This window comes from Ailuropoda melanoleuca, chromosome 11, assembly GCF_002007445.2.
Source record: "Ailuropoda melanoleuca isolate Jingjing chromosome 11, ASM200744v2, whole genome shotgun sequence".
Classification (NCBI taxonomy): Eukaryota; Metazoa; Chordata; class Mammalia; order Carnivora; family Ursidae; genus Ailuropoda; species Ailuropoda melanoleuca.
In genome coordinates, this window is record NC_048228.1 from 7,144,803 (window position 1) to 7,160,077 (window position 15,275).

Here is a 15,275-nt window from a genome sequence, read left to right on the forward strand (position 1 = left end):
CCGCCCCCAAGGACTTAGTGCCAGCCCCCGGGGCGGGTGGTGGGTGACTGGAGGGGTCTCTTCTTTGCCTGGGCCCTGCTCCCCCCAGTGCGTAGAGGGGAGGCTGGTCTGCGCCCAGGGAAGGGGACCCGGTAGCCGACAGGGGTGTATAAGGGGTGGTGGGGGTCTGACCCATGTCCTTGCTTCCCAGGGGGCTTGGAGAATGTTTCCTGACCTTGAAGGTAGAACACCTCCCTTCCTTACTGATTCCCAGTTTGTCCTTCTCTTACTGTCGTTCTTCAGATGTGGGGCCGCAGAGCACCTCTGTGCCAAGCGCCTTCCCCTGAGTGACACCAATTGGTGGCTAGAGCAACTGGGAGCATGGGGACCCGGCAGCTGTTCTGGCTTCTCCTTATCTGACACTGGGCCTGTTGCTGCATCTATAAATTGAGAGGGAGGGGTCCGATTTTTTTTTTCTTTTTAAAAAAGTTGTGGTAAAATATACATAACATAAAATTGGCCATTTTAACACTTTTGAAATGTACAGTTCTGTGGCTCCAGTGGGTTCTTAAGAGTTCCGTGCTTTCGGTGGGCTTCCTCTCCGCCCTCCGCACACTAAGTAGGGAAGTCTGGGACTTCTCAAGCTAAATCTGATTCAGACCACCATAAAACCTTGTAGTGAAGGAAAGAAAGATTTTGCTCATCCTATCCTAGGTTCGTTGGCTGGGGCCGTGTAAATTAGGCTAACAAAGGACAGATGAACCACCAGAAGCTGGTGGCAGCTGCTGGTGAGGGCACCTGGGAGCACTCAGTGTTGAGCGGTTGGAACTTGAGCCTGTCTGTAGGACATCTTAGCAAAGAGCAGTAACTCTGTAGAGAAGGGACAAGACAGACTCTGGGTTTCTAGGGGGGTATTGGGGGGGGAGGTAACTAACAATACAAGGGGCAACTAACAGCAAATAGGGGCTGGTTGGGAAGGTTTATTATGTAGTTCTTCTGGGGCTGTCTCCAGGCTGCTAGGAGTCTAGCGTCACCTCCCTAACTGCTGCCTGTCCTAGAACAGAGGGGAGGGGGGACAACTTGACAAGTTTATGTCCTGGTTGTAGGCAGGTGGGGGAGGGCCGAGAGCTTTGCTTCCATCAGCTTCTTCCCGGTTGTCTTCGGTTCAATATAATCAGTATGCCAGCGTGGCGTGTTTTGGGGTGCCGTGTCCTGCTCACCCTTCAACCTAAATCTCATTTCCTTTGTCTCCAATGCCTGAGTAGGAATGAATGCTTACGTTTCCCAAAGGCGGTGGGTCCTGCTATTTTACTTATCTGCCCCACCTCCAATGAGTGGTGACGTGTGACTCTAAGCTCTTTCTTCCCTGGTTTATCTGGCTGTGATCTGGCCACTCGTGTGAGGGATGAAGGCTAAACGTCAGGTAATGGCTTCGAATGCTGCCTTGCTCTCTGCTGCGAGTGTGACAACCTCCATGGCTTTTAGAGCCAACCTCTGAGACACAACAGAACGGAGTCAGAGTCAGCATTCCAAGTACGGGAAGACTTCCTGCGCGAAGTCTGTCTGGTATCACAAAGCAGCCTTCTGAATGTCGGAATTAGTGTTTTTCACACGTGCCTTAGTACCATCCCTCACCTGTCCCCACAGTCTTGCTTTTCTGTATGCTCTGCTAGGATCCCTTGTTAGATACTTTTTTTCATGATGACGGTAGAGGCTTAACAATGATCTGCCATGGTGTGAGATCCTAGAGGTTAACAGAGGCCATTTATTTATTTACTTGATATATTTATTTTTCATCCAACTCGCTTCCCAGAGGACTAAGCCATGTAGCACTGAGTCAGCATCCTGCCTCGCAACCCTTAGTCTTACTTTTGGTTCAGGTTCCAGAAAGATACTCAATCCCGACAATGCACATAACTCTTACTTGCCATCTGTTTTCCAAAAGAAATGTAAGTGCGCTGAGGATTTCTGGAATAGAGAAGCTGTTTAGGGTAACAGAGCGTCACGCCGGAAACCCAGCTAGCTTAGCCGTTGACTGTGGGTCATAGAATCAAAGTTACATAATTTCTGACTTCCTTTAGTTTCCCCTTTTGTTAAACGAGGTAGTTGGGCCAGATCTGATAATTCTAAGTATCTCAATTACAGACCAAGAGATCTCTTGCATTTTATACGATAGCTGAAATCAGACTTAAAACCTCTTGCCAGTTCCTCACAAGCTGGGAAGAAAGTGATCTGGCACCCACTGCAAATAACACAGACTCCAGGGTCAACCCGGTCTCCCCTGGACAGATTAGGGGCTCGGGACCAAATCAGGGTAGGGTTTTGTTACTCAGAACTAGCGGGAGCCTCTTAGCTTGCAGACTGTGAGCCTCCCCCCAGATCCCAGGTTCACAGCATCAGAATCTGCATTTAACCAGATTCGCAGGTGATTCAGGTGCCAATTAAAACTTAAGTGCTGCTCTCTCATGTGTCAAGTCATCGAGGGACACCTGCAGAATGTAACTACAGTTGCCCCTGAACACACAGGTTTGAACTATGTGGATCTGCTTATATGAGGGTTTTCTTTTTATAAATACAGTATAGAATTGTTCATGTATTTTTGCTGCCTTATGATTTTCTTAATGACCTTTTCTTTTCTCTACCTGACTTTATTGTGAGAACACAGCATTGAATACACATAACATACAAAATGTGTATTAACCGTTTGTGGTATTGGGAAGGCTTCTGGTCACCAGGAGGCTATTGTCAGTGAAGTGTTGAGGGAGTCAAGAGTTACACAAGGATTTTCAACTGAAAATTGGGCTCCCCTAACCCCTGTGGTGTCCAAGGGTCAACTGTACCGGAAAACCTATTGTCCTTACTTATGCACATTCTAATACCGACTTATGCAGAAATAGACCTTTCCTGAGAACTTTTGCCTCTGCTGATGGCAAACTAATTTATTTATACTAACTCTCCCAAAGAAGATAGCTAAATTAAGCTAGACCAAATATATATACTTTTTGAACAGACTGTAGATTCACTGTGAATCATTCTTGGTGGTCCAGAAAAATCTCAAGACCTGAACTTGAATTCAGGTGCTTCCAGACAGCCAGTGGCCTTAAAAGCAATAATAACCACCCCCTCCAAAAAAACCAAAAAACAAACAAACAAAAAAACACCCAAAAAACACCCTCGTTGGAGGAAGAGAACATCATGCCCGCTCTACATGCGCACTCTACAGAAACAGTGCCCAGGAAATAATCACAGTCAAGCAAGTACATAAGGAGATAAAAACGCATGACAGGAAAATTCCGGAAGGTGTTGGCTCTGTCATCGTGATTGAGCAAACACCCCTGGGTGTTTGCTTAAGCCCAAACACACAAATTGCACATATTATTATTTTTTTTTTTTAAAGATTTTATTTATTTATTCGACAGAGATAGAGACAGCCAGAGAGAGAGGGAACACAAGCAGGGGGAGTGGGAGAGGAAGAAGCAGGCTCATAGTAGAGGAGCCTGATGTGGGGCTCGATCCCATAACGCCGGGATCACGCCCTGGGCCGAAGGCAGAAGCTTAACCGCTGTGCCACCCAGGTGCCCCACAAATTGCACATATTAAATACGTACTGGTTTTTGTACATCAATTATACCTCAATAAAGCTGTTAAAAAATTAAAAGACCGGGGGCGCCTGGGTGGCACAGCAGTTGGGCGTCTGCCTTCGGCTCAGGGTGTGATCCCAGCGTTATGGGATCGAGCCCCACGTCAGGCTCCTCTGCTATGAGCCTGCTTCTTCCTCTCCCTCTCCCCCTGCTTGTGTTCCCTCTCTCGCTGGCTGTCTCTATCTCTGTCGAATAAATAAATAAAATCTTTAAAAAAAAAAAATTAAAAGACTGTAGTAGCAAGAATCCGTAGAAACGACCAACCACAGAAACAGGGTCTCCAGATACCGGGATTAGCCGAAATAGAACAAGAAGCAGTTTATGCTGAGTTTAATTAAGGCAAGGAACCAGAATCTATACAGAGTAACATAGCAGAGTTGAGAAAGAAACAAATAGAAATTCTAGAATTGAAACATAACAAGCAAACTTAGAAACTTAGCAAGCTCTGTTCTTCAAACTCCCCTCTGTGTCCCATGTTTTCAGAGATAAGGATGCTCCTATCCTCTGTTGTAGAGAAGGCACCTCTCGTATGAGGGTCTTGGGACCTGCTTGGGGGAAGTCAGAAAGCTCTTCTCATACCTACCATTCCTCAAATTTCTTCAGCTTAAACTATTCAATACGCCAAGCTACCATATTTTGGGGGGAGCATGACCTAAGCCCCATCAAGAACAGAGTTTCCGCCCAGGAGGATGAAAAAATTCTGGAATTGGCTAATGGTGGTGGCTGGACGACATTGTGAATCTACTTACCACCATTGAACTGTATGCCTAAAAATGAATAAAATGGTAAATTTTATGTTATGTATATTTTATCGCAGTAAAAAAACCCAAGAACATTTTATTGTAAGGAGACTTTAGTAGAAAACCTACAATAAATCCTATATTACTTTAAAAAAAAATTAAAACTCCTTTTAAATGCAGTTGTTTGAATTGATTAATAAGTACATTTTGTCAATTAGCCTTCTCTCCTATCTTCACCATGTCTTAGTGATGTGGGAAAGAAAGGCAAAAGAAAAATTAAATTTCCTTACTTCCTACAGCCATTGACAAGTCCTTGAAACAGGTAGAGTGGCCTTCCTCTGGGAGCTCAGTTACCTCGATGTTGACACTGTGCTAAGAGCAAAAGGCAATCTGAGCTCGACTCCCAGGATCCTATAAGTGGACTTTAACATATAAAAATTCCTTTGGAAACTTCCTTTATCTCTACCCCCCAAGATACATATTGGCAGTCGTCCTCCAAGCATAGGACCCACCCATATACATCTGAAGGGTCTCATGACTGAGTTTTTACTAAACAGGAATAAATGACCTTTTCTTAACAATGACTATGCCCCCTCAGGATCCTGGAAACCTTGTTTCCAAAATACCCGGGAGACTTACGCTATCCCTAACGCCCTCCCACTTTGAGAGCATATAATGGGCCACTCCTCACGACCCCAGTGCAGCTCTTTCTGCCTATGGGTCCTGTCCCCAAGCTTTAATAAAACTACCATTTTTTTAATAAAAATATTTTTCTTTTTTTTTAAATTTATTTTTCATTTATTTGAGAGAGAGAACACAAATGGGGGGGTAGGGTAGAGGGAGAGGGAGAAGCAGGCTCCCTGTTGAGCAGGTAGGCAGACATGGGGCTTGATCCCTGGACCCTGGGCCATGACTCGAGCTGAAGGCAGATGCTTAACTGACTGAGCCACCCAGGTGCCCCTAATAAAACTACCATTTTGCACCAAAGATGTCTCAAGAATTCTTTCTTGGCCATCGGCTTTGAACCCTAACATCTTTCCTACATCGTTATGACTTTAGACAGTGGACTAAAACGTGTTTTTAAACCTAGAGTTTCATACTTAAGGGGAGTAAAGATAGCTCCTACAATAAAAACCAGAGAATCCTTATCTTTTTCATTAGATGGAAGGAACATACAACCAGGAAATCAGAGCTTGAGATCTCTGTCCTGGCTGAATATTTAACTTAACAAAGTGCTTAGTAAATTATACAATGTCTTACATTTAGATTCTTTAAAAAATAAGCGCATAGCACATAGAAGGAATTTATGATTGGAATAATCAAGGTGCTTCTAGGTTTAAAAGGATTGTTTTCAGGGTGCCTGGGTGGCTCAGTCGGTTAAGCATCTTCCTGAGATCAAGTCCCCCATGGGGCTCCCTGCTCAGCAGGGAGTCTGCTTCTCCCTCTGCCCCTCCCCCCAACTTGTGCACACTCTCTCTCTCAAATAAATAACAGCTTAAAAAAAAAGATTGTTTTCAATTTTCCTTTAATTGAAACAGATTCTCTTCTTAAAGGGAGACTTTGATTATTCTGTTTTCACCTTCGTTCTTGGTTATAAACTCCTTAAGTACAAGGACTGCGCATTTATAACTTTGATCTCTCTACCCCTACTCCCGCCCCCAGTAAAAGGTATTTAAATATTCATTTGCCTGAAGAGAGGGAAGGTAGTGCCACAGCCATTAAGAAAGTGTCTCTTCTTTTTTTTTTTTTTAAGATTTTTATTTATTTATTTGACAGAGACAGAGACAGCCAACGAGAGAGGGAACACAAGCAGGGGGAGTGGGAGAGGAAGAAGCAGGCTCATAGCTGAGGAGCCTGATGTGGGGCTCGATCCCGTAACTCCGGGATCACGCCCTGAGCCGAAGGCAGACGCTTGACGACTGCGCCACCCAGGCGCCCCAGAAAGTGTCTCTTCTTAAAGCTACTGTTCAACGAGCTCCAGGAATCTCCTCCAGCTTTAATCCATTAATGAATATCCCTTAGGCACTTACTGTGTGTTGGGGCTGGGGCGGGAGAAAGTATTTAAAGAGGCAAAGAAAGTGCTTGCTCTCTGGTATTTCTTGTTCCAGTGCAGAGGGAGGGCGCTTTCCCTGCCCTAGGGCTTTGCACACATTAGGTGTGTGTTTAATAAATGCAACTTGACAGAGGAAAAAGCAAATGATAGGAGACATGAGTGTGGGATAGGACTCACATAAGGGTGGGGAGAAAATGCTATACTTTGGATAAAGGCAGACAATGGAAAACTTCAATTCTAGATATTAAATAGTCACCAACTTAAAACTTCCAGCATTTCACTTTTGAAGAAGTGAGGACAGTAGGACCACCTATATAGGTTTCATGAGCACAGAAAGCAGGGCTCCTAAGTTAGAAAGGCAATTATGGGATTTGTGGGGGCGATTTATCTAAATCAGGAGGGCGTGTGCAGATTCTGTGCCTTTGTTTTAGGGGTTGTTTTTCTAATTAAAATATTGGCTTAAACAATAAGGGAGCCATGCAGTTTTAGAATTGTTCAGGATTAGGGATAACCTTGCTTCTTTTTCTTTTACACAAGGATAGTTTTTCAGACCAGAACCTGGGAGATCAGTGTAATTGAAAATAATCTTCTGAAAGCCCAGCAACTCTGTTGAAGCCTCAGATCTAGCTTAAGTACTAAATCCTTAAGTCGTACTTCTAATACTAGAATGGCTATTTACGTAATGCTATAAATGTTAAATTTTATCTTAAGAATTAAGCTAACAATCCTGGATATTACTGATCAACTTGAATATACAAAGTGCTGTCAATGTTTTTTTTTTCCCATCTACCTATAAGGAAAATACATTCCATAAGAGAATCACAGACAATGATGTAGGAAAAGAAGTGGTGGCCACTTTTTTTTTAAAGTAGAAGTAAGGTGAATGCCTGTTAGCAGAGCTAAGAGTCAAGTAAGGTATCAGAGAAGACCCAGCAACACATCTCGTGATGTGCCCCAGCCAGCAGCTCTCTCGAGGGGGGAAATAACTCCTCTTTGACTGGAACTCATCTTGCAGCTCCCCAGCTTGGTTCTAACATTGCTCTTCAAAGAAGTAAGTTTGCCTGCTTTTTAAAGTCTGGAAAATGGGGTGCTTGGGTGGCTCAGTTGGTTAAGCGTCTGCCATCAGTTTGGATCATGGTCTCGGGGTCATGGGATCGAGCCTCACATCGGGCTCCCTGCTCAGCGGGGAATCTGCTTCTCCTTTTCACTCTCCCTCTGTGCTCTCCACCCCCCCAATGAATAAATAAGATTAAAAAAAAAAAGTATGGAGGAGCTATCCTGGGGTTTGGGAGTTCCTGGTGGACCCCACAGTAGGCAAGGAAGACCCAGGGTGTGAAGCTCCAGGCAGGAAGGAACCAGCTGCTAAAGGCTGCGGGTGTTCAACATTTTGTCCCCATCACCCTCTTTAATCCCAATGAACATGAGAAGGTGGTGGTGTGACCAGCTTGCCCAAGATCACCACATAAGCTGGGATTTAAAAACCAATTTCTCGGGGCGCCTGGGTGGCTCAGTGCGTAAGTGTCTGCCTTCGGCTCAGGGCGTGATCCCAGTGTTCTGGGATCGAGCCCCATGTCAGGCTCTTCTGCTGGGAGCCTGCTTCTTCCTCTCCCACTCCCCCTGCTTGTGTTCCTTCTCTCGCTGTCTCTCTCTGTCAAATAAATAAATGAAATCTTTAAAAAATAAAAAAAAATAAAAATAAATAAATAAAAACCAATTTCTCTTGGCTCCAAAGCCCACATTGCCTCAAGATTAGAAGTGGCTTTGGGATTAAGAGTTAATGTGAGCAGCTGAAGTTTAGAAAAGTATAAGTCAGTGTTGGCTTCTTTGAGATCCTGCCCTAAAGTGTATATGCACACGCACGTGTAGTGGTCCGCAAAATAGTTGAGTTATCCCTTCCTTCTGCATGAATGCCTTATTTCCTATATAAAAGTCTAATGGTATGGAAAAGCATGGCTTGTCTGGATAAAAGCCCTGTGAGCACAAAAGCTGTTTGGACCACTGAGGTCACAGCAAATGTGGACTGGCAGAAACTGACCAGACCTTAAACTGATTTAAATTTTGATCCTTAGGGGCAGCTGGGTGGCTCATTCGGTTAAGCGTTTGACTTCGCCTCAGGTTATGATCCTGGGTTCCTGGGATCAAGCTCCTTGTGGGGCTCCGTGCTCATTGGGAAATCTGCTTCTCCCTCTCCCTCTCCCCCGTCCCCCCTGCTCGTGCTCTCTCTCTCAAATAAATAGATAAAATCTTTAAATTTTTATTCATATATATATATGAAGAGTTTTCTCAAAATAAGGACATTTATATAATTTTTGAGCTTAGAAATGGATGGGGCTAATGAGATGCTGAAGGAGACCTGCTCCGTGCTTGGCCACGTTTTCTGGACTGGAAAGGCTTTCTGTAAAGCCCTGAGTGGCAGTTCGTGTCAGATGAAAACAAAATCTGTTAGGCAAACAAATTAAAACGGGGATCGGCACCTGGCTGTCTCAGTCAGTGGAGCACGTGACTCTTGATCTCGGGGTTGTAAGTTTGAGCCCCATGTTGGATGTAGAGATTACTTTAAAGAGATAAAACCTTAAAAAAATAAAAAAAATGAAACGGGTCAATTCTGGGACCAAACTACCTTCAATGAGCCATGTAAGTTGCTGAAATGAAGATTCCTGGAACTTTATTTTACGTAATAGGATAATCCCTAAATGGGAGAACCACGCATGCCCTGTGGCTCATAGAAATGTCTAGGTGATGAGGCAGCCTACAGTGGTGACTGACTGCAATTAGACGGTGTCACCTGCTCCTAGCAGTCCAGTGGCACACATCCGACTTCATTTTCTGGAGTTAGAGCCCTGTGGTCCTTCTGGTACCCCCACATTTCATCTCACGATCCTCTTCCCTCCCCATCTCTGTCATTCTGCTCCAGCCACCCCAGGCTCCTGGTGGTTCCTGAAACCCTCTGGTGCACCCTTCCCTGCTGTCCCTGGGCTCCCTGTGACCTCTGCCTTACACTCTCCCCAGAGATCTGCATGGTTTGCTTCTGCACCTCATTTGGCTCCAGGTGACACTTGGATGCCCTACCTAAGATAGCAGCAGGTGCCTGGCTGGCTCAGTCAGGAGAGCACGTGACTCTTGATCATGGGGTTTTGAGTTTGAGCCCCAAGTTGCATGTAGAGATTACTTAATGTAAAAAAATAAAACAGCAACCGTTACCTCTAGCTACATAATGTGCTCAAAGCTACTGAAAGGGAAATGGGGTTCAAATCCACTGTCTATATCAAAACCTGGATCTTCTCAGCATTCCACGTCTCCGTGTGTGACTCTGTTTTAAAGTTTATTGAAGATTTCTAAATGTGTAGTAGTATATGCATATTTACAGTGGCTTTTGACCTTTTTTGTTGTTTAGAAACTGCTCAAAAGCTTTAAAATTTTTTTTTAATTTTATTTAAACTCAATTAATTAACATATAATATATTATTAGTTTCAGAGGTAGAGTTCAGTGATTCATCAGTTGTCTATAACAAATGCTGTCTTAGTCCAAAGTGTAAATACATAAAGCAGACAAAGGCTGAGTTGCTGTGTTTGAGTTTGGGTTGGGGCCTAAGTCCTTGTCCCCTTGGCTTTCTTGTCCTCTTCTCTGCCTCTGGTGGGGGGACTCCCAGAACAGCTTCTTCCAGGCCCAGCTTCAAATCCATTACCTAAGGCACAGCCGGCCAATGACTCTTCCCTGAAAGCTGTTCAAGCTTTTTAATCAAGCCTCTGGATAGAGTTTTGTCTGGATAACTCCCTACAGATCCAATTTTGGCAGTAAGCAGCATTGAAATTGTGAAAAGACACACTAGTGATGAAATACAATGATTTTGAGGACAGCTGCCAAATTCTTAGGTTTTGCATCTTGAGTGAATGTTGAGACTTCTTTTCTTTTCTAAAAATTGTTTTTAAGGTATCGACTTTGCTACTCGTAAGATAGCCAAGTTGCTGAAGCCACAGAAAGTGATTGAGCAAAATGGGGATTCTTTTACCATCCACACACACAGCACCCTGAAGAACTACCTTGTTACATTCAAAGTTGGAGAAGAATTTGACGAGGATAATAAAGGCCTGGATAACAGGAAATGCAAGGTAAGAAAAATTTAAAAATTCAAATGATAACACAGGCTCTTGGTTTTGCAAGATGAACTCGGCCTTCTTAGTACCTGTGGAGGAGCTTATCAGAGCAAACGGGCCTCTCCTCCCCTCTCTCATGCAGAGCTTGGTCACGTGGGACAATGACAGACTCACCTGTGTCCAGAAGGGGGAGAAAAAGAAAAGAGGCTGGACCCATTGGATCGAAGGGGACGAACTCCACCTGGTACTTGCCACATTTTGTTCTTTTATCTAATGAGATGATACAGTATTGAACCATGACAGCGTTCCCGCCCTTCCAAACCACTGTTTTCAGTTTGGCACGTTACCTTCCGCTCTCTGACGGAGTATTCTGCTTTTTCACTTATGCCAAAACATATTCCAGGTTTTAAAATAATTTCCCTGTTGAATTAATCATGTATTAATTGAAAAAATATAGAGGGGCACCTGAGTGGCTCAGTTGGTTAAGCATCTGCCCTCAGCTCAGGTCATGATCCCAGGGAGCTGGGATTGAGCCCTGCATCAGGCTCCCTTCTTGGCGAGGGGTCTGCTTCTCCCTCTCCCTGCCCCCCTCCTCGTGCTCTGTCTCATTATCTCTCTCTCTCTCTCAAATAAATAAAATCATTAAAAAAAGAAAAAGTATATAAGAAATTTGTATATAGGGGCGCCTGGGTGGCACAGCGGTTAAGCATCTGCCTTCGGCTCAGGGCGTGATCCCGGTGTTATGGGATTGAGCCCCACATCAGGCTCCTCTGCTATGAGCCTGCTTCTTCTTCTCCCACTCCCCCTGCTTGTGTTCCCTCTCTCACTGGCTGTCTCTATCTCTGTCAAATAAATAAAAAATCTTTAAAAAAAAAAGAAATTTGTATATAATATATATAAATGTATATTACATGTATATTACATGCATATTGTGAATGTATATTACAAGTGTGTGTGTGTATATATATATACATATATATAAATATAAATAAATATATAAATAAAATAAGGTAGCAAACTGGCTTCATAATATTCTATCAGGTTGGTGAACTATCATTTTTAGAAAACATTTCCGTAATCTCAGAGTCCAGGAGTATTGTCTCAGGGTGTTTTCTACTATTGCTCAAATTCATGTGAACAGAGCTGTTTGCATCCATGGATTTATTTCCTTAGGAAGAACTCACGGAGAGGATCATTGTTAGAGGCACACACATCATTGCCGCTCTCTGCTTAGTTGCCTTACTCACTTCCGAAAGATCGTCTCCTTGCTGAGGCCGCCAGCGCTTCATGAACATACAAGTTTTAACTCAAGCTAATCAATAATTTCTAAAAATAATTTAGAAGGTATGGGGCGCCTGGGTGGCTCAGTCGGTTAAGTGTCTGACTTTTGATCTCAGCTCAGGTCTGGATCTCAGGGTTGTGAGTTTTGAGCCCCGCATTGGGCTCTATGCTGGGCGTGGAGCCTACTTTGAAAAAGAGAGAGAGGGAGAGAGAAAGAAGGTATAAAATTGTACATGGAGGCTTAATTATGGCTTTTTACATGAAAATTGCTTCCTGCCATGTATATTATAATGGCTTACATTTTTCAAGTGGTGATTTTGGGCTCAATTACTGTGCTAAGTCTTTGTGTGCATGATCTCACTTGGTCTTCAAGACAGTCCTGTGATGGGGCACCTGGGTGGGTCAGTTGTTGAGCGTCTGCCTTCGGCTCAGGTCATGATCCTGGTGTTCTGGTGCTCTGGGATCAAGCCCCGCGTTGGGCTCCCTGCTCAGCGGGAAGCCTGCTTCTCCCTCTCCCACTCCCCCTGCTTGTGTTCCCTCTCTCGCCTCTCTCTCTGTCAAATAAATAAATAAAATCTTAAAAAAAAAAAAAAAAGACAGTCCTGTGAAAGGGACACTGTTTTTCCCACTTACAAATGAAGTGATTGAGATTTAGAAATTCCCAAGGCTGCCAAGTAGAGATTCAAATCCAGGTCTGATAAAAATGTGTGCTTTCAACTCTGTCTTTTTGCCTCGAAGTACAGAAATCTAAGCCGGACCCACGAAAACAAAATTAGAGCACTTGCCTTAAAATTGGATGTTGGTGGTCTTTGAGGCTCTGGGTGTTCTTTGATTACAAAGGCATTGAAGATATTTTGATTTTGGGGGCTCCTGGCTGGCTTAGACATACAGCATGTGACTCTTGATCTCAGGGTTGTGAGTTCACACCCCAGGTTGGGTGTGGAGCATCCTTTAAATAAAAAAGATATTTTGATTCTAGATGGATAAATCTTACACTCTTCTGACAATAGAAACAAAATTAAGAAGCTTGCCATCACAACAGTGTAATGTGGAACTTTAAAGAAAACACCAAGTACGTTTGAGGATGTACAGATTAGTTGGCTGTAAGAAGTAAAGTTCAAATGACATGCATCCTAGCTTGGCATGTCCATGAACTCTGCTCAAGCAGAGGTTGGAAGGACCCTACCTTTGAGGGTACTCACAGGACAATCCCTCCATGCCGTGGCATAATACAAAATAAATATTTGGTCTTTGTACCTGGTTCCTAAAACCCTTGGAATCTCCAGAGTAATTTAATGAGGGTTTCCTGTAGGCTAATGAGATGATCAATGGTTGGGGTCTCCCAGATGGCCAAAGATTTAATCAATCATGCCTACATAATGAAACCTCCACAAACACCCCTAAATGAGAGGATTTGGAGATCTTCCTAGTTGGTGAAAACATTGACGCGTGGGGAGCGCGTCATTCCTGGAGGGGGCGTGGCAGGTCTGCACACACACCCCCATACTGTGTCCTATGCGTCTATTGGGCTGTTCTCAAGTTGCACCCTTTATAATAAACCTGTAAGTATAAGTAAAGAGTGTTTCTGTGAACCATTCTAGCGAATTGTTGAACCCAAGGATGGGGTCGTGGGAATCCTGCTCATAGCTGGTCGGTCAGACACTCGGGTGGCCTGGAACTTGAGACTGATGTCTGAAGTGGGGGCAATTTTCTGGACGGAGCCCTTAGCCTGTGAGGTCTGCGCTAGCTCTGGGTCATTAGTGTCAGAAGCGAATTGTTGGACACCCAGTTGGAAAAGACACTGTGCATTTGCTGTCAGAAGTATCTGAGTAATAATAATAATAATAATAGACTGCATGTCCACTCATCTTCCTTCTCCTGTTCCTCCTTATCCCTAGGAAATGTTCTGTGAAGGCCAAGTGTGCAAACAGACGTGCCAGAGAGCCTGAGCTGTATCCAGCCACAGAGCCCACGTGTGACTGCAGCTTAATGCTGAAATCTGTCCCCAGATGAACAGATGTTCACCTGTCCTGGTTGGCGATGGGAACTTGTGGTCAGAGAGATGTTCCACAGCCGGTACCAGACACTATTTACTCAGATTGGGGCAAGACGGCTCTGTTTCAATAAACCTGCCCAACGACCCTGACTTTTTTTCCTTCTAAATTTAGTGTATCCCATTATTTGAAGAAGTATTTGAAAGCCTTCTAGGTGCACCATGGACACACCAATGAACAGGCGGTAGTTCCGTCTTTAAGGTCTAGCGAGGAAATGGACAGAACAATCATCGGAACAGTGGTGAGATGTACTGGCAGCTCTGAGAGCTCAGGAAGGGAAACCAAGCCTTTGGGGATGGGCAAGTGGCAGCAGGGGTGGGGGGTAGTGGAGGTGGTCTCTGGGCTCAAAACTGAAGCACAGGTGGGTAGGAAGCATCGGGAAGCATTCTAGGTAAAAGGCTGGGGGTAAGTTGGAGGGATGTTTGAGGACCTGAAAGATTGCATTTGCTGGAGCATGGGCCTGTCTGGGTGGAATGGCCAGAGATACCAGAGTAGGCTGAAGGCAGGCAGGGGCCCTATCAGGAAGAATCTGGAAGGCTGGGTGGCAGAGCTAAGATTTGTCCTCAAAGTAATAGGGAGATGGTGCCTGTCTCTAAGCAGAAGATCTGCACAGCTAGATTGGCTCACGGAAGGGAACCCCAGCTGCGCAGGGGAGAAAGGGCTGTAGGTGGAGGATGCAATTTGGGAGCCAGTTTAGAAAGCGCTGCCAGAAATCCGAGGTGGTGCTGGTCAGGAGCACCCGGAGCCTGAGTCTCAAATACAGTGACTGGACTCAGGGCTGGAGAGAAATAACTAATCGTGTAGGATGCAGACTCCATGGTCCCAGGTGGTCGACGAGCCGATGGGCCGTAGGGATGATGGAAGGGGAGGAGTCAAGGAAGATGCCCTGTTTCAGTTCAGGTGGCTGTAGGAAGGAAGGTCGGAGCCTTCAGAAAGAAGGCAACACACAAAGAAAAATGAGCTCTGGATTTTGAGGGGCCTGTGCCCAGTGTAAGCCTGGCCATCAGGAGATGATGTCAAGCACACACGCTCTGCATATGGATGAGACTGTCTGGGACATTGTGTCTTTTTATCTATCTATTTTATGATTTATTTATTTATTTAAAATATTTTATTCATTTATTTGACGGAGCCAAGCAGGGGGAGGGGCAGAGGGAGAAGGAGAAGCAGAGAGCCTGATGTGGGGCTCAATCCCAGAACCCCGAGATCATGATCTGAGCCGAAGGTAGACGCTTTTTTTGTTTGTTTAAGATTTTATTTATTTATTTGACAGAGCGGGAGACAGAGAGTGAGAGAGGAAACACAGGCGGGGGAGTGGGAGAGGAAGAAGCAGTCTCCCAGTGGAGGAGCCCGATGTGGGGCTGGATCCCAGGACTCTGGGATCACGCCCTGAGCCGAAGGCAGACACTTAACGACTGAGCCACCCAGGCGC

The 15,275-nt window shown here is 44.7% G+C and overlaps 1 protein-coding gene across 1 annotated transcript in view; it reads left to right on the forward strand.

Annotated features, from left to right (window-relative positions):
* Nucleotides 1-13,952, forward strand: part of RBP7 (retinol binding protein 7) — a 15,744-nt gene extending 1,792 nt beyond the window's left edge. Inside the window, exons 2-4 of the mRNA XM_034672061.1 lie at nucleotides 10,345-10,523; nucleotides 10,651-10,752; nucleotides 13,688-13,952. Of these exons, the coding sequence (XP_034527952.1) occupies nucleotides 10,345-10,523; nucleotides 10,651-10,752; nucleotides 13,688-13,738 (332 nt within the window). The 3' untranslated portion in view covers nucleotides 13,739-13,952. The remainder of the gene's footprint in view (nucleotides 1-10,344; nucleotides 10,524-10,650; nucleotides 10,753-13,687) is intronic.
* The last annotated feature ends 1,323 nt before the right edge of the window (nucleotides 13,953-15,275 follow it).